General features: G+C 49.7%; 4 protein-coding genes across 5 annotated transcripts in view; 2 read left to right on the top strand and 2 right to left on the bottom strand.

Moving 5' to 3' along the window:
- Window positions 1-5,732, bottom strand: part of TMEM151B (transmembrane protein 151B) — an 11,086-nt gene extending 5,354 nt beyond the window's left edge. The window contains exons 1-2 of the mRNA XM_006882136.1: window positions 5,580-5,732; window positions 5,403-5,489 (exon numbers count right to left, since the gene is read on the bottom strand). Of these exons, the coding sequence (XP_006882198.1) occupies window positions 5,403-5,489; window positions 5,580-5,732 (240 nt within the window). The remainder of the gene's footprint in view (window positions 1-5,402; window positions 5,490-5,579) is intronic.
- NFKBIE (nuclear factor of kappa light polypeptide gene enhancer in B-cells inhibitor, epsilon) lies at window positions 5,665-11,813 on the top strand. The gene is made up of 6 exons (XM_006881940.1): window positions 5,665-6,110; window positions 8,334-8,436; window positions 9,130-9,352; window positions 10,536-10,624; window positions 10,778-11,017; window positions 11,748-11,813. Exons 1-6 carry the CDS (start codon window positions 5,731-5,733, stop codon window positions 11,811-11,813), a joined length of 1,101 nt encoding a protein of 366 aa, XP_006882002.1. The 5' UTR covers window positions 5,665-5,730.
- Window positions 11,814-13,449: 1,636 nt separating this feature from the next.
- SLC35B2 (solute carrier family 35 (adenosine 3'-phospho 5'-phosphosulfate transporter), member B2) lies at window positions 13,450-17,261 on the top strand. 2 transcript variants are annotated; one of them, XM_006881941.1, is made up of 4 exons: window positions 13,450-13,463; window positions 13,984-14,177; window positions 14,375-14,529; window positions 16,323-17,261. In XM_006881941.1, exons 1-4 carry the CDS (start codon window positions 13,453-13,455, stop codon window positions 17,259-17,261), a joined length of 1,299 nt encoding a protein of 432 aa, XP_006882003.1. In that variant the 5' UTR covers window positions 13,450-13,452. The 2 variants fall into 2 exon arrangements, with proteins under 2 accessions (XP_006882003.1, XP_006882004.1); XM_006881942.1 differs by having other exon boundaries at window positions 13,453-13,463; window positions 13,984-14,136; window positions 14,394-14,529.
- Window positions 17,262-18,074: 813 nt separating this feature from the next.
- On the bottom strand, window positions 18,075-22,513 carry HSP90AB1 (heat shock protein 90kDa alpha (cytosolic), class B member 1). Its single transcript, XM_006881943.1, has 11 exons — window positions 22,305-22,513; window positions 21,558-21,764; window positions 21,311-21,470; window positions 21,015-21,148; window positions 20,597-20,902; window positions 20,060-20,225; window positions 19,503-19,693; window positions 19,227-19,374; window positions 18,853-19,121; window positions 18,300-18,633; window positions 18,075-18,184 (listed from the first exon to the last, which is right to left on the bottom strand). The coding sequence occupies exons 1-11, from the start codon at window positions 22,449-22,451 to the stop codon at window positions 18,075-18,077; spliced, it is 2,172 nt and encodes a 723-aa protein (XP_006882005.1). The 5' UTR covers window positions 22,452-22,513.
- Between the last annotated feature and the right edge of the window lie 2,653 nt (window positions 22,514-25,166).

Below are 25,166 nucleotides of genomic sequence, written 5' to 3' on the forward strand. Positions count from 1 at the left end.
AGCCCCGCCCCCGGCCCCCCAAACTCCGCCTTCCCCAAGCCTACCTAATAACCACCCCCAAAGGGGAGAAGCAACAGGGGCCCCCCGCACCCCCTTCCCGCGCCCAGCTCTGCACCACCCCCCCAAAGCTGGGAAGATGTGTGCCGCAACTCCTCTCCATCTATCCTCCGCGGTAGGGGCGCCAGAGGTTCAATCAGCATCCCTCACCATCCCTTCGAGTTTCCGAGTTCCTGGGCTCCGGTAGGGAGAGAATATTGAGTCTTGAGACCTTAAGGAAAAATGTCTTCTCCGTAAGTGGTAAAGTCTTAAGGCAGGAGTGAGAAGCAGCTGAACTGAGATGGAGTAAGGTGGAAGGGAAAGGACTGAAGGTAGCTGTAAGAAAGGAATAACAGAGGACAGAGGGGAGGACATTGGAACTGGTCTCCATTGAACCATCTTCCTTCCCTAGAACAGCCGTAGAGAAGCAGTGAAGTGTGTGCAGTGCCCTAGGCTGGAGATGGGAAGCCAAAGTTCTAATTCTCATGCCTCGCTCTGCCATTAATGGGTCGTGTGACCTTGGACTAATACCTTCCCTTCTCTGAGCTTTAGTTTCCTCAGCTGTGAAGTGAGGAACTTGACTGGGAAACCTCTAAGGCTCTAACCTGCTGTGGATGCAGGCATCTCAGACCACAGCCAGTATGAGAAACTGCAGGCAGCTTACCCCTTCCTGCCACTAACCCATACAGACAACATCCCACAGGACAACAGAAGAGGAAATTGGCATTCATCCGTTACTAGAGACACTGTGCAAAAGACATATTCGATGCCTACTGTGTGCCCTGTTAAAAAATGAAACCTAATTTTCCACCCTCAAGGGGAGCAAAGTCTAGTGCAGAGGGATGACATGAAAGCCAACTGTTACAACAAATACCAGTCACTGTGGAATCAATTCCAACCAACTCATGATGACCTCGTGTATGTCAAAGGGGAACTATGACACGGAATTTTTAAATGAATGATTGCTGGAAAGTATATTGCCAGGCCTTTCTTCTTGTGTGCCTCTGGGTGAATTCAAACATCCAGCTTGTCAGTTAGCAACTGAGAGCATTAACAGTTTGCATCACTCAGAGACTTCATCATTATGATAGTGAGTGTGATAAAAGCCATGTGTGATTCATCTGTTATTTGCACAAGTCATCATCGACTGCTTATTGTATATCATGTGCCACATTAGGGTCTGAAATATACTAACGCTTCTCACCACTTACCCACAAGGAACTAAAGCAGAGGAAGTATCTTACTCATAACCACCTACTAGCACATAGCAGAGCTAGACCTAGAATTCAAATCTTTCCCATTCAGAAGTCCATGGGGACACTTGTGGGTAGAAAGTTAACTTGAGGCAATGTCTTTTATGTATCTGATCTATGGGGCTAGGATCCAAGTATAACTAGAATCTTCTGACATTCATTTGTGTTAGGAGAGCTACTGCCCCCCCCAACTCCTAGCCATGCCCCTATTTATTAATGTTGCTTTTCCAGGCAGGATGAAGATGGCTGGCTGGCTCACTCTCTCTTTCTTACTTCCATCGCTCTGACCTAAATAAAGGGAGGTTGTTGTCCTGAAGGGGCAAGGGTTAGTATTCACTTTCATGACAAGAGGGGTACTCCCACTTGATAGCTCCTTCCAATATTACCCAGGCTTTTAAAGAAGTCGTACTTTAAAGCTAACTCTAGCCCCTCTTGTTCTGATGTCAGCTCATTCCATTTATGTAAGTCAGTCCTCATGGCAGATAAAGAGCAGCAGTCCTATGCTATCCTTTCCCAGTCAAGGTAAGGTCTTATCCGCCCCATTTAAGTTATCATCGCCCTCTCATCCCCACAGATGTCCTTCTCATCCATCTCCACTTTAGGTGATTTTGGGAAAGAGACAGTACAACTCCTTTTAGACAGCCTCAGAGCTTCCTAGAGACAAAAGATCACTATTGCCTCCTTCTCCATTCGCACATACTACCCTTCTCCAAAGGCTCAAGAAAAAGATAGAGAGAGGGGGGCCTGTGCAAGAAGACAGCTGACCGGCTGGTCACCATGGAAACCGGGCCTGTTTCGCAAAGATGAGCCTGGTTAGAGTGGGCGTTGGAGAGAGGGGAGCACAACAAAAGGGACCAGATAACACCAGCAGGGAGAGAGGAGGATAAGAAGGCCTGCCCTAAAACTGGGACTGAGTAGGTCCAGGCCACATTGTGACCTAAGTCACAGTCTCCAGGTTATCCTTCTAGAAGCCACGGCAGTAGTTCCTCTTCCCATTCCTGGAGGGTCCCCAAGATAGCCTCCTGTCAAGAGCTCTGGCTCTGGCGCTGAGGGTAGTGGGTGACTCAATGCTGACCTCATGTGGTAAAAAAAGGGGGCTGCCACACCTGGCTCAGATTTAAAAAAAGAAAAAATTGTCTCAGTAGAATAAAAAAAAATGTTTCCTTGGAATCAATTTTGACTCATACTCTATAGGGCAGAGTAGGACTGCCCCACAGGGTATCCAAGGCTGTAATCATTATGGGAACAGATTGCCATGCCTTTGTCCCATGGAGCAGCTGATGGATTTGAACCACTGATATTTTTGGTGAGCAACTGACTGCTTAACCATACTATCAGAGCTCCTCGCTCAGATATCAAGTACTTAGGGAGCTCTTATGGCCTAGTGGTAAGAAACTGCACTACAATCCCGAAGGCAAGCAGTTAAAATCCACTTAATTGCTCCATAGGAGAAAGATGGGCAGTCTCTTCCCTTGCGATTTACTGCTTCTGAAAACCCACTAAAGGGCCAGCTATGGGTTGGTTCCAACTTGATGGTAAACAACAATATCCTTATACGACCTAATCTTACTTTGATCCACAATCGACACCCTTGGTACTAGCAGTCAGGAGATAAAAGACATATTTTACTGGGAAAATCCAGTCAAGGACTTCTCCAAATTATTGAGGAGCAATGATGTCAGTCTGAGGACTAAGAGGTGCCTGCCTCAGGCCATGGTCTTTTTAGTCACTTGCAATACATATGAATGCTAGACAGTGACTAAGGTTGACAGAAGAAGAATTAATGTCTTTGAACTATGGTATTGAAAAAGAGTACTGAATATCCCACAGACTACCAAAAGAGCAAACAAACAAGTCTTGGAGAAAGTACAGCCAGAGTACCCTGTGGAGGCAAAGATGATGAAGCTTCGTCTCACACATACTTTGGCATGTTTTTAGGAGAGGTTATTCCTTGGAAAAGGAGATCATGCATGGGAAGGTGGAGGGGTAGCAAAATGTAGGAAGACCTTCGATCAGGTGGGTTGACATGGTGACTGTGGCAATGGCCTTGAGTGTGTCAGAGATTAAATGGATGGTGTAGAATAGGACAGTGTTCACATGGGTTGTTCACAGCATCACTACAAGTAATATTTGACTCGATGGCACCCAACAACAATATGATAGCTCAGATACTCTCTTACTCCATGAAATTTGAATCTGGATAAAAGAAGAATTTTCATGAAAAAATAATTGTAATATTTTTACTGAAGAGAAATAATTCTGCTCTGCACTTTGTTTCACTTTAAATAAATCAACTTAGCTCAGCTTTCCAGCTGTAAAATGGGGATGATATAATTAGATGTTGAACCCTGGAAGTCTAAGTCTAGTGTCCATGACTATATTTTGTACCAGCCTTTGAAGACAAGGGAAGACTATGACAGGAGAGGAAGTTGAAACCCTCTGATGTCACACTTACACCAAGGGAAGGGGATGCTTCCGTTTTCTTGGACTTTCTGACCCCAACACACAATGAGGTTCTCCCTCCTGGCTTCAATGTTACAGGTTCAGCACAGCCTCTGCTCCTCCAAGGAGATCGGGAGCAGTGGGTCATCTTCCTGCAGCCCCTTCTCTTTTCTCTATTCACTTCCACCTCCTCCCAGAGACCAGTTCCTTTTCTTCTCCCAGCTCTCTTCCCTTCCTTTTCCCAGCTGGAATGGACCCTTCTCTGTCCCTCACCACAAAGGGAAAATGGCTTCCCTGTATGCCCTGTCAGCACCCTGATCTCATTTATCTTACAACCACCCTGTGTTGCAACTTTTGGGAACCCTTTAAAAAAATTGTTGTTGTTGAGGGGGAAAAAAAGTTATTGTATACCATCGACTTGGAGCCAACCCATAGCTCTGGTGGCTTTTAAGAGGCAGTTGATCTCAGGGGAGGAGATTGCCCATCCTTCTCTTGCAGAGCAGCTGGCACCTGGTGGATTTGAACCATGGATCTTTAGGATAGCAGCAAAACTTCAGGCCACCAGGCCACCAGAGTATGCCACCAGCCCCTATATAAGTGTTAATACTCATTTTAAATTCCAGCAGGAAGAACAATGTCAGACAAATCTTCACACAGGTTTTTCTCAAATGGATGAATCAAAGTTATATAGAAGAGGGACAGGGAGAAGCTGGTTAATAGCTATCTACATTCACTTCAGTTCTCTCAGAGGTGGGGAAAAATAGATGATCACTTGAGAGTTACCCCCTAAGGGCATTGGTGAGCCCTAGGCCACTGGCACTTGGAGAGAGATGACTAAACCAGGGGTAAATCAGGGAGCGTTTGTTTGGGGCCTATATGGGTGGAAGTATTTCTAAGGCTTCCCTGAGCCCAGGGAAAGCAAGGAGAGGGTTAGAAGAAAGATGAGTTGGGGCTAAGTTCTCGTCAGGGATCTTAGCAGAATGTGGCTTACCATGTATGGGGCCTCCCCCGCCAGGCCCCACCATGAGGAACTAAATTTTCCTGGCTGATAGGAGTACGAGTAACCAGAAATTTTAACCACTCCATAACCCGTTGCTGTAACCCTGTAAGGAAGAAAAGACCCCATGGCCACTCAGCTTTTAAGAAACCAGTCTGCCTGAGAATTCCAAAACAAAAACAGAAACCCAGTATGACAACAGTCTGGAACAAGGGGTCTGCATTGAGGGGTGGGCTGGGGGAAGGGGAGAAAGTGGGGGGAGGAGAGAAAATGTACAACAATGACTAAAAATAAATTAATAAAAACTGCTTAAAAACAAACAAAAGACAGAAGCCCACTTGTGATCTGGAAATTTACCCAGGAGATTGTCTACCAGCACCCACTTTAAACATAGTAGATGTCCCCTTTTTTCACGCAAATTCTTGGGCACTGATGAGGTATGATGATGAGAAAGCGAAAGAAACAGGATATGAAGGGTTAAGGTACCTGTTCTTCTCACACGCTACCCAGCTCAAGAAGAAAAATGAATAAATATTTATTTAGTACTAATACAAGCATGGAATGAATGAATGAACAAAATTAAGAAGGAAGGGGGAAAGACTGCCTGAATGAATGAATGGAGGATGACTGCGCTAGAGTGAGTCAAGAGCGGTAAACCCAGACGCCAAGCTAACCGAAAGCGAGGGAGGAGGGGGATTCCGGAGGGGCGTGGCCTCTGTCCGGAAGCGGCGGCGGGGGCGGGGCCTCGGGCTCCCCGCGGACTGAGGGGCGGGGCGGGAGCGGGCACCAGTTCGGGCTTAGCTGCGGGGCTGTACTGAGTGTCCCTGCGGTGGACCCTGCTTTGTCCGCACTTCTGGTCGACCCCTCGGAAGCCCCGCAGCCCGGAAAGAAAGCCGCTCTGGGCCTGGCGCCGGCTCTGCGGACGGCTCGGAACCCGGAAAGGCAGCCCAGCAGAGCCCGAGCCTGCTCGCACCCGGCCCCCGGCGGGCTGGCGCCGCGGGCATGTCGGAGGCGCGCAAAGGGCCGGACGAGGCGGACGAGAGCCAGTGCGACTCGGGAATCGAGTCTCTGCGCTCCCTGCGCTCCCTGCCTGAGCCCACCCCGGCACCAGTCCCTGGGCCCTCCGACGACAGCGACTCGCAGCCCTGGACGCAGCCCCGAGGCAGCGCCGAGAAGGAAGACGCGGATGCGGAGAAGGAAGACGGGGATGGGGAACGGGCTGACTCCACCTACGACTCCTCTTCGCTCACTGGGCCCCTAACCTTGCTGGGAGACCCCGAGGCCAAAGACCCTGCTCCAGGCTCGCCGCTGCTGCTGCCCGCGGGGACGCTGAGTCCTCAGCAGCTGGAAGCCCTCACCTACATCTCTGAGGAAGGGGACACGTGAGTGGGGGGGCACGCAGGCCGAGGCATGACCCTTTCCTCCCATTTCTAACTCCAGGAGCCCATGACTGTCTCCCACCCCCAGCCTCCAGGAATGTCTGTCCTCCAAGTCCCTTGCTCGGGAAGGGACCGTGCCTACTTTGCTCGAAACTCCAAACTTAACTCCAATTTTTCAGCCAACTCTTGAGCTCTAACAGGCATGGAACTTGGCATTCTTTCTCTGCCCTCAGTTTTGAAGGTGGGCAGAGTTGGCAGGGACCTCCCGTTGCCTGGAGCTCCAGCCAGCAGCATCTTGGAAACCTACCAGTAACCCACCCCAGGAAGACGAAATTCCCCTGACCAGTCCAGTTGGGTAGTTTTTTAGAAGAGTTTTTTTCTCCTCCTCCTTTTTTCCTTAAGGGGGAGGGGGCATCCTTGTTTATGCAGTATCTGGGATTCCCAGCTTCTGACCTCAGGATGCCCTCTCTCATAGAATCAGAGTCACCACTTACAGGTGGCCAGTCGGGGCTGGAAGACTAGATAGGGGGTGCTCGAGTTGCAGAGAGGTGCAGAGCCAGGGCTGGCCCGGAAAAGGAGTAGGTGAGCCAGGCTGGAGCACCCTTGCCCCAGCAGACAGAAGGCAGCTGGCTGCCCCAACTTACTTCCTCCTCTGCAGAGAAAGGGGAAGTGAGGGCTGGAATCAGCCTCCTCTATGTCCTCTCTCACCAGAGCCCCCAGACCCTCTCACTGTTCTTCACTGTAATCCCTAACCTGCCCTGGTGGAGCTTGAGAGGGGCTGTGTGGGGGCCCTTGAGATGAGAAACAAATGTGTGGGAGGAGCTGGTCAGCTGAGTACTTGCCCCTCAGGAAGAAGACACAGGGAAGGAGGAGACTGGGATTTTGACTGGGACCTTTTATCAGGGTGACTCAACAGAGTAGATGCAGGAATCCTAATTCTTCAGGGCTTTGGGCAAAAGTGGTGGATGAATCTGTAGCAACCCCAGGTCTTTTTGTATACTCTGTGACTGGATGACCAAGCACCAGGCGCAAAACTCCCAAGATTTTGGGGTTCTGTGTAGGATATCTGCAGCTGACCTTTGATCCAGGAAGTGGGAACTTCCAACCCTGGTCTCCTTACTTAGCTTGTCAACCACTCCTTTCCCACTCCTTAAGAAACAGGTGTACTTATTCAGATTGGAGGGAGGGATCAGGACTCCCCAGGGGTTTGCCAGAGAGAAGCCACTTTCCTCCCTTCTGAGGTGTCTGGCCTGTGGGAGGTATGGAAGTGGGAAGAGGAAGTGGGAGGAGGGGAGAGAGGGAGAGGGAGGTGGCTGTAGGAATGTGACCCAGAGAGCAGGCCCTGGCCGAGGGGATTTCCAGCACGGTTCCTCTCCTGCTCTTGCTGGCCTCCACTGCAGCCTCCTCTCGCCTGAGCAGCCCTGGCCCCAGCCCCTCACTCATGCCCCAGGCAGCTGTCCCAGCCCAGACCCTGCTTACTGGATGGGCTTTCATTTTCCCCACCTGATGTAGGGAAACTTCAACACAAGGGAACTTCCATTCCAGGTTGTCCCCTTTAGCCGGGGGTCCTGAACCCCGTCTAACAAACTGCACTCCGCAGATCTCCTCTCAGAGATGCACACAGGAGCTCGGCCCACCTGGTCTGCTGTCAGGAGGGACTTCTTTTGATTCCCCATGAAAGGAAATAGAATAGGATGCAGCAATGTCTCCTGTACCTTCTGAGCTGTTTTCTGGCCTGTGGAATGTGCAACATTGGGTTGCTTTTGGGGTGTGTGTGGGGTAGCCCCACACACATTCCCTCCCTCCCCCATCTTGCCTATTAGGGTAGGAGGTGGGGAGCACAGGTCTGGAAACCCCCTCTGGGCTCCTCCAGCAGCTTTCAGTTTGGCTTTGAGCTGCAGCTGGTCTGGTGGGGCCCAGGGGACAGAGGGATGTGGGGTGTGGGCAGGTGTTGGACAGGAAGGCCTTTGTCCTGCCAGCACCCTGCCCATATTCCCACCTAACCCAGGCCCTCCTAAAGGCCAAAGATGGGAATGTGATGCTCTTACCCCCAGCATCCTGACTTCTCGCACCACTTGTCTCACTTCCTAGCCCAGACTCTCACTTCCTGTGCCTACCCAGTGGCTGACTAGTTACTGGTTGATGGGTTCTTTCTAACCCCAAAACCCTGAACAGCTTTCTCTAGCCTGGCTCTAACCCCAAGTCCTCTCCCTGTGCCTCCTCCAGGCTGGTCCACCTGGCAGTGATTCATGAGGCTCCTGACTTGCTGCTCTATTGTCTGGCTTTGCTGCCCCAGGAGGTCCTGGATATTCAGAACAACCTGTACCAGGTAAGTCAGAGCGGGTGGGCTGTGCCCGGATACCCACACCTGCCCTGACAGCCATCCCCAGCGGCCATGGGAAATCCCTTAGGCTGCTCACCCAAGAAATCATATGGTCGACTCTGGAGCTAGAAGCTGAGGATCCAGAGATGAGTTAGACATCGTGTCTGCCCACAAGGTGCTCACAGCTGGGGGACTCATGTCAACACCTAGTCACACAGCATGGTGACAGAGTTGTGATAGAGACATACCAGCAGCTATGGGGTTCCCTGTCCATGTGGCATGGCCAGGAATGACTTGGTTTAAGAGGTCACATTGGAATGGGCCCTTCAAAGAAGAGGTGGCTATCTTTTCTTCCTCAGGTCCTTCCCTGAAGCCTGGGCCCTGGAAAGAATAAGCGATCTCTCCTTAAGAGGGTGAAGGGCTAGACTCTGCCCCTGTCTGACTTTTCTTCAGGGATACAAGAGCCCACAAGCAGAGCAGAGGCCTGCTCCCCTTATCCTGCCGCCAGAATTGGAACCCCAGGAGTTAGGGGACTCTCAGAGGGAATGGCTTGGTAGTGTTTCCTTGGATAACCAGGGCTCTGGCCTTTATAACTACCCTCAAAGGTACTGCAAAGGAGGAATTTCTGGCCTTCTGTAGCATACTGCCTGAGGTTAAAACATGCCACAGTGGTCCTGGACTCTCTGCTTATGCCCACAGACAGCACTCCACCTAGCTGTACATCTGGACCAGCCAAATGCAGTTAGGGCTCTGGTGCTGAAGGGGGCCAGCCGTGCACTCCAGGACCTGCACGGTGACACAGCCCTGCACATGGCCTGCCAGCGCCAGCACCTGGCCTGTGCCCGTTGCCTGCTGGAGGGACGGCCAGAGGCAGGCAGAGGCCCACCTAACTCCCTGGACCTCCAGCTACAAAACTGGCAAGGTATGGGCAACTGAGGGACCCTGTAGGGTATAGAGAGAGCTGGAGACAGGGACCCAACTAAGGGAATAGAGAGCCACACACAGCTTGTTCACTGCCATGCCTCCAGCTCCAAACCCATAGATACTTAGTCCAGCTTTGCTGAATGAATAAGTGAAAGATTGCTTTAGAAGTTATTGAGCACCTACTATTTGTTACACACTCAATAACAACATGCCAAGCTCTCTGCAATCAAATTGACCCAATGCCTGGTGATCCTAAAGGACTGACTAGAACTGCCCCATCATGTTTAGGAAGCTGTAAATCTTGACAGGAGTGGACTGCCTCGACTTTCTTGAGGGGACTGAGTTTGAAGCACTGATTTTACTTAGCAGCCCAGCACTTAATCCACTGTGCTGCTGGAGCTCCGAACTCTGTGCTAAGCAGGAAGTTAAACCTGCCCTCAAGATAATCCATTTAGTAGAAATTAGATGAACTAATTCCCTCATTTAACGGAAATGTACTGAGGGCTTTCTGTGTGTCAGACATGTTGCAGGGGCTGAGCCTACACACCTGTGAGCACAACAAAGACTGAGTCAGACAATGGATTTAAGAAGTAAATTATGTAGTGTGTTGAAAGATGTTGAGAGCTGTAGAAAAGTAAAGGGAATAAGGGTGGTGGAGATTGAGGGTAGGAGGCTTGGATTTTTAAATGAGGAGGTCAAGGAGGGTGGCATGGAGTAAGCCAGATACAAGGAGCATGAATGGAATCTTAATCTAATTCTAAACAGAGTGTGATCGGGCCAGGAGAACACAGGGGAAGAAACAGCAACTGGGGAGGGTGTAGGGGTGTGAGGATCCCCCAACGGCTTCTCAGAGACAGTGATTTGGGGACTGGACTTGAAGGCAGCCTGTGAATGTGTCTGTGGGGGGGGGGAGGGAGGAGTCTCTCAGCAACTCGATTCTTGAACCGTGAAAGTTTCAATAACATGACTCTGAAAAGGTGGAAATTTTGAGTTCCTTTCCTCTCAGACTTTTGAGGGGGTTTTTGGGTCTGCGTTTTTAACAGTCCTGTGAGCAGAGGCATTGAGTGGGCAGTGGGTCCCTGGGGATTGAGGTGGTAAGGAGGTCTCTGAAGAGAAGAGAGAAAGTGAGAGAGTTGGCAGGGGGCACAGATCAGTAGTTCCCTGCCCTCCCCACCATCCAGGTCTGGCCTGTCTCCACATTGCCACTCTGAAAAGGAACCGGCCGCTAATGGAACTGCTGCTTCAGAGTGGAGCTGACATTGATGCACAGGTGAGGTGGCTAGTCAGGGCACTGGTTGCCCCCCAGGGCCTGCATTTACTCTTCTAATTTAGCCCTGGGCCCCCTGCCCTGAAGTTAGCAGTGGAGGCACATCATGCATGGCTCAGACCCAGCACGCTGCCTAACGCCCATATTCCCCTTCAGGAGGGCACCAGTGGGAAGACTGCCCTGCACCTGGCTGTGGAGACCCAGGAACGGAGCTTGGTGCAGTTCCTGCTCCAAGCTGGTGCCCGAGTGGATGCCCGCATGCTCAATGGGTGCACCCCCCTGCACTTGGCGGCTGGCCGGGGCCTCCGCAGCATCTGGTCTGCTCTGTGTGAGGCAGGAGCTGACTCCCTGCTTCGGAATGTGGAAGATGAGACACCCCAGGACCTGGTTGAGGATGTAAGAGGCATACACTCTTGCTTTGCTCTCTAGGACATCCCACTCCCAGAACTGTGGCAGGCACTCTAATAAGCTGAAAGATCCCAACTTGATGTTAGGAACCCTGGAAAATCTATTAAGGGACTTGGCTACTAACCATTCTCTGAGCCTGCTTCCTTGGTTGGAAAGGAATAGGGGTCCCAAATTGGGACTTCTCCAGGGGTCCTAACATGAATAAGTGAAGCTGATTTAGAACAAGGGGTGGTGGGGCCTGTGGGAAACCAAGAGTTTATGTCCCAGGGCCCCTGGATACGATGTCAGCTGATGGTAAACAGAGGATGGAGTGTGCCCTATTACTAGCTCTTCTGATATTTTGAAACGTGAAACTAGAATTTTCTTGTGCAGTCATTTTCCTTTTTAAATGTTCAGTATGAAAATTCAAAATGACTTTGGTGAACCCTCTTCCACCCCTCAAAATATCAGATTTGTGTGGTGGGCCAGTCTGAGATCTCTCCCAGCTCTGATAATATCTTTAAGAAACAGATGAAGACTCATCTTACACATCAAGACTATGTCTAGCCAGTGGAGTCACTATCTTGTGGAAGTAGAAAGGCTTATGCCCTGATGTCCTTTAATTATTGTTCAGTGGAGAGAGAGTGACCCAGCAGCTTTGTCCAGCTTCCTCCTCAAGCCTGTATTCTGATGGTCTTTTTCTTTTATATTTTCTGCTTCTCTGTTCTTTCTCTCTCAGCCCATTGCCCTTTTGCCCTTCGATGACCTGAAGATCTCGGGAAAGCCACTGCGGTGTGCTGATTGAAGTCTAGAGAGGGTCTGGGGACCTGGAGCCCTGGAACCCTGGAATACCTCCACTTCCTGTCTAGAAGCTGGAGCAAAAGCTTCTGCTGTGTGGGCCCAAGCCGTGTGCCATCCTGGTATCCTCGAGACACTACTGGGACCCCAGCTTGGGGCCAGCACAGTCCTAAACTAAGAAGAGGGATCAAAAGGTAGAGAGAAACTGGAAGGAAGAGCTTCCCCAGTGGATTGAAATTCTTGGAAGATCCCTCATCCCCCACGTTCAGGTATCCTGGGTGAAGACTATTCCTCTGGAAGATGACATAGGCTCCAGTTTGTACCTACATTGGGTCAGCCTGGAGTTGCCAGCAACTGCAAAACCATGGACTCTCCTGACTCAGAAGAGGCAGAAATATGGATAAGCATGACCTGGAGGGAATCCCCAGCTCACTGGAGTTGAAACTCCCAGATCGGTCTTTAAAGATTGACATAAATGGTCCTGGCCGAAATGAGCCTTGGGGGAGAGGGAAGTTTCCATAACATGACACTAAAGTGGCAGAGACTGTGAGTTGCTTTGTCCACGTGCATGTGTGTGTGCGCCTGCCCTGTGACCTTGTGGTAAAGGCAGAGGGAGAGAAATTGTCCCTGCCAAGGTAGGACCTCAGTGGGTCCCCGAAAGGGACCTCAGACCCTTCTTGATTCCATCTCTGACATTATTTCTGTGGAAATGCAGGAGAAGGTTAGGAAGACACAAGCCTAGAGAAAGGCTAGTTTTAGGGAGTGTGAGCCACGAAGGAGCTGGAGCTTTTTAAATTTTCCCTTCTTCCACACCTGCTTGAGCAGACCCTGCTAGGTCATACCTGAACAGGCCTGAAGAACATTCTCCCATCACTTGGAGCTTGTATTAAAATGAGAGCCCTTAATAATAATAAAACTTTTAAGTAAATATGTAATTACAACTTGTGACAAATACTGTGGAAAATAAAATACAATGAAACGGAGTGGGTGAAGGCCTTCAGGGACCTCTTATTTCACCTCCGACATAAAATGAGCAAGGGATGAGGGGGAGGGCATTTAGGAGCATTCACCTCTGGTCAATTAGAGGAACTGAGATCAGGCTAGTGGAGCTCAACGAGGTGAGTGGGCGAGGACAGAGCCCAAGTCAAGCAGATCCTCGAAGGTCATGGCAGTAGGGGTCCGAACTGCTGACCCAGAGAAAAGGGAGGGGGAGCTTCATCAGCTGGCCAAAAGGACGTGCTCAGAACCCTGAATCTCAATGCTCTTGTCCATAATATGGCAATGGTCATCGCCACCTCCCGGGAGGATAGTAATAATGGCTGCAGGCGATCCCCAAGCAAAGGGGAGACACCTGGCGAGCGCCCTTCAAAGGTCGGCCTCCCCCCTCCCAGGAAGAACCCCGTTCCCCCTGTCGTAGCCGCGTCTCCCTCCGGGCCGCGCGGGGGCGCTGTGGCCTGGCGGAGGGTTGGGGAGCTGCGTGGTCGCGACAGGGAGCGGAGGGGCGACCGCGGGGAGGGAGGGAGGCGGGAAGAGCGCTGCACTTCCGCTAGCCGCTCGCTCACTGGCTGATCCGGTAGGCGGCGGAGGGAACGCCCGGTCCGGGGACTGCATTCCCCGGTCCCCCTCCGCCCCACGCGGCCCGGACCATGGACGCCAGGTGGGGGGCTAGGGGGAGTGATGGCGCCCACGTGACCGAGCCCCTGAGCCACGTGACTGCGCCCCTCGGAACGGGGGGCCGAGTGGGGTCCTAGGCTCCTGGGTAGAAGGCCCACCTGGCGCCTTCAGAGCAAGCGGGGTTGGAGGGCAAACATGAGGCATGCCCCTTGCGGGAGTGTCAGATTGAGAGCATGGAGAACCCTGGCGTAGAGGGCGGAGTGAGGAGGGGAGTCACTGCCAGCTTGAGCAGAGGCCTCATCTGCCGGTGAGCACTTGAGGGAACAGAGGGGACCTGTGTGGCCAGAGGGGCGGGTCCATCCCTGGCGAGAGCGAGGGCCCTCCACAGCCCGCGCGGTCCTCCTCCCTGCCCCGGGAAAGAGAAAGAGAAGCTCTTTGTCCGGCTGGGCTGCAGCGGACAGCGGCGAGGAACAGACTCCAGGTCCTTCTCCACTGTGGCCCTTTCTGGAGAATCAAGTGAATGTGAAACTGCACCCTAAACCTCGTGTCCGCTGCCCCTGCAGGTGGTGGGCAGTAGTGGTGCTGGCCTTGCTCCCCTCCCTAGAGGCAGGGGGGGAAGCTCCCGAAGCCCCGCCAGAGTCATGGACCCAGCTTTGGTTCTTCCGCTTTTTGGTGAATGCTGCTGGCTATGCCAGTATTATGGTGCCTGGCTACCTCCTAGTGCAATACTTCAGACGGACGAACTACCTGGAGACAGGTGTGTGGGGAAAGGGTGGGGAAGTATGTCAGGTGTGGCATTCCGGTGCTAGCCAGATGTCCAGGCGGATGTGGTATAGGGAAGTATGAGCTGGGGAGGCGGGCAGGCAGTATAACTGGGCAGGGTGGCTGGCTACTCTGGGGAAAATTAGGTGCAGTGGTAAAGATTTGGAGCATGACTTTGTGTGCTTTCTAAAGGTAGAGGCCTCTGCTACCCCCTGGTGAAAGCCTTTGTCTTTGGCAATGAGCCCAAGGCCCCCGACGAGACACCCCTGACTCCTCGGACAGAGCCAACAGAGACCACCCCTATTTGGCAGGCTCTGAAACTGGTCATCTGTGCCACTGGCCTCCAGGTAGGTAAATAGGTGGGTTTTCCTTCCTGGGTTGGGTTGGAACCAAAGTTTTTGCTATAGCACTCCTACTGTGCCAGGTCTGCCAATCCACCAGTTGATGTGTTGTATATCCCTCTCCCCCTGCTCTTTGGACATACTGCACCAGCATCTTCTCCAAGGAAGCTGAAGGAAATACTGCCTTTTCTTTCTTCTTCCTCCTTCCCCTCTCTTAACACTGATCTGAAAGTAAAAGAGACATTATTTTCTTTAATGCCTACTGTTTAGTTAATGCATGCTTCCTTGCACAGGCCCTGCTTGGGAATGAGCACTCATTCATTCCCCAGAACTGCATATGAGAGTCGTAAGATGCTGAGGACGTTAACGCTTGAGAGTGAGTGATAGTCCCACCTTGCATGTCATGATGCACCAAGCTATCCAACTCTCCCTGAACTGGTTCAGAATAGGAAAATGTTTTGAGTGGAGGTACGTCCATCATGCCCAAACTTTGGAGCCAGAGAAGACCTGGATAGTCTTAGAGCATTTGTCACATTTGATTTGTTACAAGCTGAATCTTAGCAAACATAGTCCATGCTTGAGAGAAAAGAGGAAACTTGTTAGTACAAAGGAACCAAAGATGTATGTTATTCTTATGTGCCATTGTATCCACTGTCTCCATAGAGACACTAGGAACAGATCTGAAACTTGCCCTTTACTGCACCACCCTCAAAATCTTCCATGTACCCCATTGGTGCAGTCACTGTGTCAGTCCATCTAGTTAAGGGTCTTTCCACTCTTTCTCTGATGCCCCCTCCTTTTCTGGAATGATGTACTTTACCCAAGGTCTGACCCCTCCTGACAGCCTGCCCAAAGTGTGTGAGACAAAGTTCCAGTCATTGCCGTGAAGGAGCATCCTGGTCACACTTTCTCCAAGACACCTGGTTTGTTCTTTTGGCAGTCCATGGGCTATTTATTACTCTTCTCCAATACCAAAACTTGAAGGCATCCATTCTTCTTATGTCATCCTTGTTCACTGTCCAACTTTCAGACACATAGGAAGCAATTGAAAATAACATGGCTTGGATCAGGTGCACCTTGGTCTTTTTAACTGACATCTTTGCTCTTCAGCACTTTGGAGAGGTCTTTGACAGCAGATTTCACCAATGCAACACGTCTTGATTTTTTTGACTTGTACTTCCATGAGCGTTAATTGTGGATCCAAGTAAAATGAAATTGACAACTTCAGTCTTTTCTCCATCTATCCTGATGTTGCCCACTGGTGAGGATTTTTGTTTTCTTGAATTGAGATGTAATCCATATTGAAGACTGTAGTCTTTTGATCTGCAGTAAGTGCTTCAAGTCTTCTTCACTTTGAAGCTGTCAGCCCCCAGGGTAACCAAAGTTGTGTCATCTTCATAATACAAGGTTTTCCTCCAGAGTCGTAAATGCCACATTTTTCATCTGTCCAGTTTCTATTTGCTAAGCATACAGATTGAATAGGCATGGAGGGAAGGATGCAACCTTGATGCATACCTTTCTTGATTTTAAGCCATGCAGTATTCCCTTGTTCTGTTTACACAACTGCCCCTTGGTACTTAAGTGTTAGGGATTACCATTTTTTCAATAGTATCCTTAGTGTTTTTTATACACACACACACACACACACAGTTTTTGGGATTACCATTTTTTCAATAGTATCCTTAACACACACACTTTTTTCAATCATCTAGACGACATCCTCAGGAAGAGAAAAGTTGAGATCCATTTTCCCCACCTTTCCTTCTGTTCATTGGCCCGTTTCGTTTCTCCCCTGCCAGGTGTTCTATCTGACTTGGGGTGTGCTGCAGGAAAGAGTGATGACCCGCAATTATGGGGCCACAGCCACAGCACCAGGTGAGCGCTTCACGGACTCACAGTTCCTGGTGTTGATGAACCGTGTGCTGGCACTGATGGTGGCTGGCCTCTACTGTATGCTCTGCAAGCAGCCTCGACACGGAGCACCGATGTACCGGTACTCTTATGCCAGCCTGTCAAACATAATTAGCAGCTGGTGTCAGTATGAAGCTCTCAAGTTTGTCAGCTTCCCCACCCAGGTGCTGGCCAAGGCCTCCAAAGTGATTCCTGTCATGCTTATGGGAAAGCTGGTATCTCGGCGCAGTTATGAGCACTGGGAATACCTGACAGCAGGCCTCATCTCTATTGGGGTCAGCATGTTCTTGCTGTCCAGTGGACCAGAGCCTCGCAGTTCCCCAGCTACGACGCTCTCAGGACTCATCCTGTTGACAGGTTACATAGCTTCTGACAGCTTCACCTCAAACTGGCAGGATGCCCTGTTTGCCTACAAAATGTCTTCAGTACAAATGATGTTTGGGGTCAACTTCTTCTCCTGCCTCTTCACCGTGATTTCATTGTTGCAGCAGGGGGCCCTCCTGGAGGGGACCCGTTTCATGGGGCGACACAGTGAGTTTGCAGCCCATGCTCTGCTGCTCTCAATCTGCTCAGCCTTTGGCCAGCTCTTCATCTTCTACACTATTGGGCAGTTCGGAGCTGCCACCTTCACCATTATCATGACCCTACGCCAGGCCATTGCCATTCTCCTCTCCTGCCTCATTTATGGCCACACAGTCACTGTGGTTGGAGGGCTGGGTGTGGCTGTAGTGTTCTCTGCTCTGTTTCTCCGGGTTTATGCCAGGAATCGCCTAAAGCAGAGGGGGAAGAAGGCTGTGCCCATGGAGTCCCCGGTGCAAAAGGTGTAAGGAGTAGAGGGATACAAATAGGACCCTCACACCACTCCTATTTTAACTTCTCAAGAGGTGGCTGGTTTAAGGGCAAAAATGCTTAAGTTTTTTTCTCAGTATCACAAACCACCTTAGTACAGCTAGAGAACAGAAACCCCCCAGGAGGCAACCCCCCCCCTTTTGCCTTAAGCCATTGAGTAGGCAAGTCTTCCAAGGCCCAGTCCTTGAACTCTGAAGTCTAACCTGAAGCTGTTGGCTTTTTCCCACCTTGAATATGGTCCCAGAGGCCTTTCTTTGGTGAGAAAAGCACAAATGTTAATACAGGCACCATTGCTGCTCTCCAGGGAGGGAGGTGGGGAAGATGGTGCTGAACCCTACACAGCACCCTCCCATTTTTGCAGGTTTTGGTACTTTGAAAATGTAACTTTTGCTCTTAAAATTTTATTTTATTAAAATGCAACAAGGATCCTGTGTTTTTGTTTAAATACATATATATATATGCTTTTGGAAGCCCCACCACAGACTACAACAAAGTTGTACAAAATAAAACATGAAATGTAGCAGCATATCCACAAGGGAAAACAGAACTGTATAAAATGTCATCTTCTTTATTTTGCATACTTTAATTTTCAGAACAAAATAAACAAAACTCACAATACACAATATCCCACCCTCATTCTTGAGGTTGAGGCCAGAGTTACATCCTGTCTTAACACACAGGACAGGAAAGAAAAATACTAGCTATCAGCAGATGGGAGAGGGCAACTCAAGGCTGCTGTGGGAGACACAGGGATGCTATACAGGGGCAATGGGGTGTTACAGTAGGAACTTTTAATCGACTTCTTCCATGCGAGATGCATCCTCATCACCCTCAAGTGGGGGGATCTCATCAGGAACAGCAGCACTGGGTTCCTCAGCAGTCACCTCATCTTCATCAATGCCTAAAGGTTAAAAAGAAAAACAAACCACAACTTGGACCAAATAGCATTAAAAAGTTGTCCATTATTAGGCAAGCTCAACCCACACTGTCTACACCAAGTGTGCCAAGGCTCTCACCTAAGCCTAGCTTGATCATGCGGTAGATGCGGTTGGAGTGAGTCTGGGGATCCTCAAGGGAGAAACCAGAAGAGAGCAGTGCGGTTTCAAACAGCAGCACCACCAGGTCCTTAACAGCTTTATCATTCTTGTCTGCCTCGGCTTTCTGTCTCAGTGTTTCAACAATTGGATGATCAGGGTTAATCTCCAAGTGCTTTTTAGCCATCATGTAGCCCATTGTCGAGTTGTCCCGAAGTGCCTGTGCTTTCATGATCCGCTCCATATTGGCTGTCCAGCCATATGTGCTAGTCACGATGCAGCAGGGTGAAGATACAAGCCTATTAGAAATTGTCACCTGTGGATACAAAAAAAAAAAAACCACCCTCAGGCTTGAATGATCAACCCAATTCCTATCCTTAATAGGACAAAATGAAGATGCCAACTGAAAATATTTACTCAATAACTTCATGAAAACTAAGTCTGATTGGCCAGTTGTTTACAATAAATGGTGGGTAAGGAGCAACTCCACAAACTTTTACCAATGTAATTTAACCTAGTATTATAAACTGCTTACCTTCTCGACCTTCTTATCCAAAATTTCCTTCATGAGCTTACAGAGATTCTCAAACTTGGCCTTGCTCTCCTCCATTTTCTTTTTCTCCTCTTCATCCTCAGGTAGTTCTAGGCCCTCTTTGGTGACAGAAACCAGGCTTTTCCCATCAAATTCCTTGAGCTGTTGCACACAGTACTCGTCGATAGGTTCAGTCATATACACAACCTCAAAGCCCCGCTTGCGCACTCGTTCCACAAAAGCGGAGTTGGCCACCTGCTCTTTGCTCTCACCTGTAGGGTTATTACAAGTGAGGTTTAAGTCTCAAGCTGTCAGCCCCCAGGTTAAGCCCTACCTCCCGCAAAGCTTCCATGTTCAGATAAAAGGATCCATCATACCAGTGATGTAATAAATGGACTTCTGGGTCTCCTTCATGCGGGACACATATTCTGAGAGAGAGGTCATCTCATCTCCAGACTGGGAAGTGTGATAGCGAAGTAGCTCAGAAAGGCGACGCCGGTTAGTAGAATCTTCATGTATCCCAAGCTTTGTAGTTTTTGGGAAAGGGAACACAAAACACTCAACTTACATGGAAATCATCTTGCCCTAGTTTGGATTGTGAGTAAAAAACACCCCCAAGATGAACAGTGTCATTAATAAGCGTTTTGCATTACCTTCAGGTTTTTAGAGAATGCCTCATAGAATTTCTTATAGTTCTCCTTGTCTTCTGCCAACTCAGAGAAGAGCTCAAGGCACTTCTTGACAATGTTTTTGCGGATGACCTTCAAGATTTTGCTCTGTTGCAGCATTTCACGAGAAATGTTGAGGGGCAGATCCTCTGAGTCAACCACACCACGGATGAAGTCTGAAGTAAACCAAGGCAAAACCTCAGCATTGTTCACACAAAAAGACAACATACTGGCAGTACCTTCAATACTTTAATAATGTGGAACACATTATGTATTATTTGTCCGAAGCCAGAAGCAACTCATTCATAGCTAACCCTCCAGTGGGTTTTCAGAGGTATTGTTAAGTAGTGTGGAAAAAGACTGCCCATCTTTCTCATGGTGGATTCAAACCACCTTTCTTTGGATTGAACAGTGCAGCTCGTTAACAGCAAACCAAAGCCATCCGCGCTCCCTTGTTACAAAAGACCCTTAATTAAGACTTTAACCCCACTGACATGGTGTCCTAACACTAATTAAATGTATTGGACCACAAGTATACTCACTCAGATACTCTGGTATCAACTCATCACAACTGTCCATGATGAACACACGACGAACATAAAGTTTAATGTTATTCTTCTTTTTCTTGTTCTCAAAGAGATCAAAGGGAGCCCGGCGAGGGATAAAGAGCAATGCCCTGAATTCCAGCTGGCCCTCTACTGAGAAGTGCTAAAGGAAGAAAAGCCAAGATAAGCATTAATTCTGGGTAAAATCATTTTTGTTGTTGTTCAATACCAAAAAATATCCAATACTGTTTGGAACAAAGATCCTCCTAGGTATCAGGGATGACTATGTGTAAATACGTAGACTACCTACCTACTAGAAGAAAACCCTTTATGCCTCTGTGAACAGATACTGACACTGGTCATTCAAAATCCAAGAGTACATACAAGAAACAAAAACCCTGGCTATATGAAAACCATTATGGGGTGTACTCTGGAATAGACCTAAGGTTCCATAGCCTAGCACAAGTCCCAGCACAAACCCAAAGAGTCAGTTCCATCTGTCTTAATATTAAGCCAACATGGAGGCTTTCTAACCTTGACTGCCAAGTGGTCTTCCCAGTCATTAGTGAGACTCTTGTAGAACTCTCCATATTCCTCCTGTGTGATGTCATCAGGATTTCTGGTCCAAATGGGCTTAGTCTTGTTCAATTCTTCCCTATCAATGTACTTCTCCTTAATTTTTTTTGTTTTCTTTTTCTTGTCTTTACCAGTGTCATCCTCCTCATCTGAACCCACATCTTCTATCTTGGGCTTCTCTTCGTCATCTTTCTCTTCCTCTTTCTCACCTTTCTCTTCTTCTGCCTCATCATCACTGATTTCCTTCTCTCGTTCTTTCTCCAGCTGTAAATGTCAAAATAAATTCACTTCTAAGAACTCCTAAAATACTTTTCCCGAAAAAAGAACACACGAGCAAAAAACAAAATCCCCAAACATTTCCCAAGCTCATACTCACATAGAGGGTGATGGGGTAGCCTATGAACTGTGAGTGCTTCTTCACTACTTCTTTGACTCGTCTCTCTTCTAAGTATTCTGTCTGGTCTTCTTTAAGGTGCAAAATGACTTTAGTACCCCGACCAATGGGCTCACCTAGTAAAGAGGTCCAGTAAAATTTACTAAATAGATTAAGACTAAACATATAACCATCTAAAAACTAATGACTCTACAAGAAGCAACTTCATTTCTCAAGCCTGCAAACCACCACAGAAAATTTTAACCAATTTGATCTTTAACAGACTACACTGTACTTACCATGGTCAGCACGAACTGTGAAGGAACCCCCAGCTGACGACTCCCAGGCATACTGCTCATCATCATTGTGTTTTGTGATCACTACCACTTTCTCTGCCACCAGATAGGCAGAATAAAAGCCAACACCAAACTGACCAATCATGGAGATGTCTGCACCAGCCTGATGAGAATTTAAACAATTTTTTTTAAAAACTGGAACATGAAAAATACAAATGCATATGATATAGACCTGACAAATGGAAGATACCTGCAGAGCCTCCATAAAGGCTTTGGTACCAGACTTGGCAATTGTTCCCAAGTTATTTATGAGATCAGCCTTGGTCATGCCAATGCCTGTGTCCACAAGAGTCAAAGTACGTTCCTGGGGGTTAGGGATGATGTCAATTTTCAGCTCTTTCCCACTGTCCAGCTTGGAAGGGTCTGTCAGGCTCTCATAGCGAATCTTGTCCAATGCCTGAAAATGCAAGCATCAAATTGTTGCCTACTTAAAAGCCAGTTACTCATTCATCAGCCTGTTTGCCCAAGTGGCATCCAAGGTAGTCGCCAAGCCCTCTCCCACCTTCAAAATGGCCATATATTGGTTATTTTACAACCTTCAGTGGTTGTATTCCAACTTGTGTTGCCCACTTTAGTAAAATGTCCCCATAGATTCCCTAGGCTATTACCCTTTCCCCTCAATAAAGATCAACAGCTTTTCTGAGACCAAGATTTGGCCTTTTTGAGGATTACAAATTGTTTTGACTTTTATACTCCCATTCTGTCCAAATCTTCTACAGTAATTTGAACACTACTGTTACCTTTACAAGAACAGATCTGTCTTTTCTCCCACAGAAGTGCCCAAAAGTTGCAGCCACAGGATATGTAAAGCAAACGCTTGTGCTACCAGGACTGTTTTTCATTTAAAAATAACAGCCCCCACAAAATGGCAAATGACCCATTTCCCTTTTCTAGGTTGCTCAAAGGCTACACCAATGAATAAGTCCAGAACACTCACATCAGAAGCATTAGAGATCAACTCTCTAAGGAAAATTTCCTTGTTGGAATAGAAGGTATTGATGATAAGAGACATAAGTTGGGCAATCTCTGCCTGAAAGGCAAAGGTCTCCACCTCCTCCTCTCCATGGTGCACTTCCTCAGGCATCTGCAATAGTAATCAGAAATTACATTAGAACATCATTTCCAGGATTTGCTTTCCTACCCCAGATCCTTAAAAGTCCAGTTACCGTTTCTTAAAAGGAGAAAAAAAAAACCAAACTCTAAAAGGTCTTTCACCTGGCTGCTCCCCATTCCAAGTAAGAGGATCTTTTTCTGTAAATATCCTTGACTGCAAATTAAGCAAAAACCAATTAAGGAATACCCAAACCAACACTTTAACAAAATTTACTTTTTTGGGGAAAAGATTTCTCTTACAGTGCTTTGTTAGCTCATGAGTAAACGGCCTGTTAAAAAAATACCAGTGTCACCCAGCCACTGTTAATGCCAGGGGAAAGCCCTACACGGTTAGACGTACACAGTACCATGAAATTGGTTTTTTTCTACGTGAGTTTAAAAAAAAGCCTTCACAAAGAGTTAAAACTGCATCAGCATTGAATTAGGACTAGTCCTATTAAGTAACTGTGCATGGACTTCTTGTTGCCCGGGGAGGAAGGTAATGTGTGAAATAGAAACCCCACTGAGAGCGCAACTGGATCAGGACAAAGAACCGGGAGGCGTGACCCCCCCCAGCGAAGATGACCAAGATGGTGGCGGTCCGCGGGGCCGACCCTCGTCACTGCCGGACATGCGCCGGCCGCGGCCACGCGAGGAGGGGGCGCCGCCGCGCAGCTGCCTCCGCCCAGCATCCGGGCACCGGGGCGGGGCGCAGGGCCCCAGAAGCTTCCAGAACAATCCCTGCGCTCGTCAAGGGGCGGGGAGAGGCAGAGAACCTTCCAGAGCCTACCCACCCCACCCCCCCCGAAACTGGGAGGAAGACGAGACTCGGCGTGTCCTCGCCCCGAGAAACGAGGCACGGAGCTCGAGCAGCGCGTCCTGCGAGCGAGGCCGGCCACCGGCGGGCTGCGCCCAGTCGCCGCAAGGACGCGCACCCCCGCACCCGAGAGCCTTCCCGCGCCCCGTAGCCGCGTCCGGAAGTGAAGGGGCCAACATGGCAGCGTCCCGGTGCGGCGCCGCCACCACGTGCGGCTGACCACCACTCTACCCTCACGCCACCACCCATACAGCCCCGGGCTGCTTCTCACTACAGCCAAACTCCGCTCCCCAACAAGAGGCAAGGGGAAAACCAAAGTCAAGCGAAATTGCAGATCCGCAACCTGGATAAACCGAGCGCGGTCCCAAGGCCGCCTTAGCACAATGGAAGAGAAGAAGAGCTTAAAAGGAGAAACAAGAATAAAAGCAATTAAATAGCTGAGAAAGAATAGCTGGGGAAAAGATCTCAGGCCTTACCTTGATGAAAAGGGTTCCAAGTACCAAAGAGGCGAGGGCAGAGTCTAAGAGCAGGCCGCACGAGAACAGCAAGTTGCGCGGGGGTGACTCAAGAGAGCTGCTGTGAGCCCCCTACTCGGTATATATAAGCCGCACCACAGCCTCAGAATCCCTCCGCCTTAAAGGACGACGCCCCTCAGCAGCCGCACCTGCGGCCACCCGCCCACCTTGACGTCATTGTCCTCTGTTGGGGCGAGGAGGCCGAAGGAAGCCAACTGGCTGCGCACACGCTCATTCGCTGCGTCAAGACAGCAGGCTGTGCAGGCTTGGTTTGTGCTCACGGTCTGTTCCCTGCAGGTGAAGAGCTTGAGGCCATCAAGGTTAAGGGATTAAGGATGCTCATATAGTATAAACGGTGGATTAGAACAGCAAAGCTCCTACTGACCTAAAAAAACTTGGTAGATTAGGGAGCAGCTCCCACACCCGAGAAAATCAGACTCAAGAGACACGTAGGGGACCCTATTTTAGAGGAGCAGACTGTTTTAGAAGGGAGCACTCGTGAAGCGAGCCTTCCGTGTAGTGCCAGAGGTGTGTGTAGGTGGCTCACCACCCTGCAGCAGGCTCGCAGGCGCCATCCACCTACAGTCCTTAATACATCTTGATAAAGCAACGGGGCTTCCTTAGGAGAGTGCATGGAATTTGGGATGGAATTTCGGGCGAGCCCCTCCCCCCACCCCCGGCGATCCAGGCACCACGGGTGGAAGAAGGCCTGCGTTTCACTCCGGGGCGGGGCGGCGGGTAAGGGGACTCTTTGCAGGCGGAAGGAGCGGTGGAGGTGCTGCGATCCTTCCAGCAGTTTCCAGGGTGCTCTCGATGGCCCCGCCCCCTCCCGCCTCCCAGGCTCCACCCCTCCCGCTGCAGCCCTGTCTGCGTCTCTGCGGCGGTTCCGCCCCGCGCGCGGCCTGCGGGTCAGCGGGCGAGTCGCTTGCGGGAGCGGTTTCCCGGTTAGGCAGCCCGGGACAGGGTCCGGGCGTGGATGGCTGTATAAGGGGAGAGATTTACCAGCACCTCTCGCCCCCTTCATAACCTGTGGACAATTGGGGTGCCGCCCCTTCACGGGCAGCCCGGGACAAAGCCGCCACCAAATGGGCCCTGCAGCCACCTCCCCTGCGGAGGGCGCAGGGACGTGCGTCTTTCCTACACCAGCATGTCGAGGTGTTTCCGATAAATGTCTGCATCTCCAGTCGGCTGTCTGGCCCTGCGAGGGGCAGGGTCGTGCGCCTGCCAACAAGTTCCAGAAACCAAGCTTCTCCTGCCTCTGTTCTTGCTTGCCTGTTCCTTTTCCTGGCCGCTTCTGGAATATTCGAGAGGGGTTTCTTATATGCCTGGTCTGGGGTACTCCTTACCCAGCTTCCGACATGTAGTCTTTCTTCAA

This window comes from Elephantulus edwardii, unplaced genomic scaffold, assembly GCF_000299155.1.
Source record: "Elephantulus edwardii isolate Elephantulus edwardi_28Jun2011 unplaced genomic scaffold, EleEdw1.0 scaffold00017, whole genome shotgun sequence".
In the NCBI taxonomy this organism is placed as follows: Eukaryota; Metazoa; Chordata; class Mammalia; order Macroscelidea; family Macroscelididae; genus Elephantulus; species Elephantulus edwardii.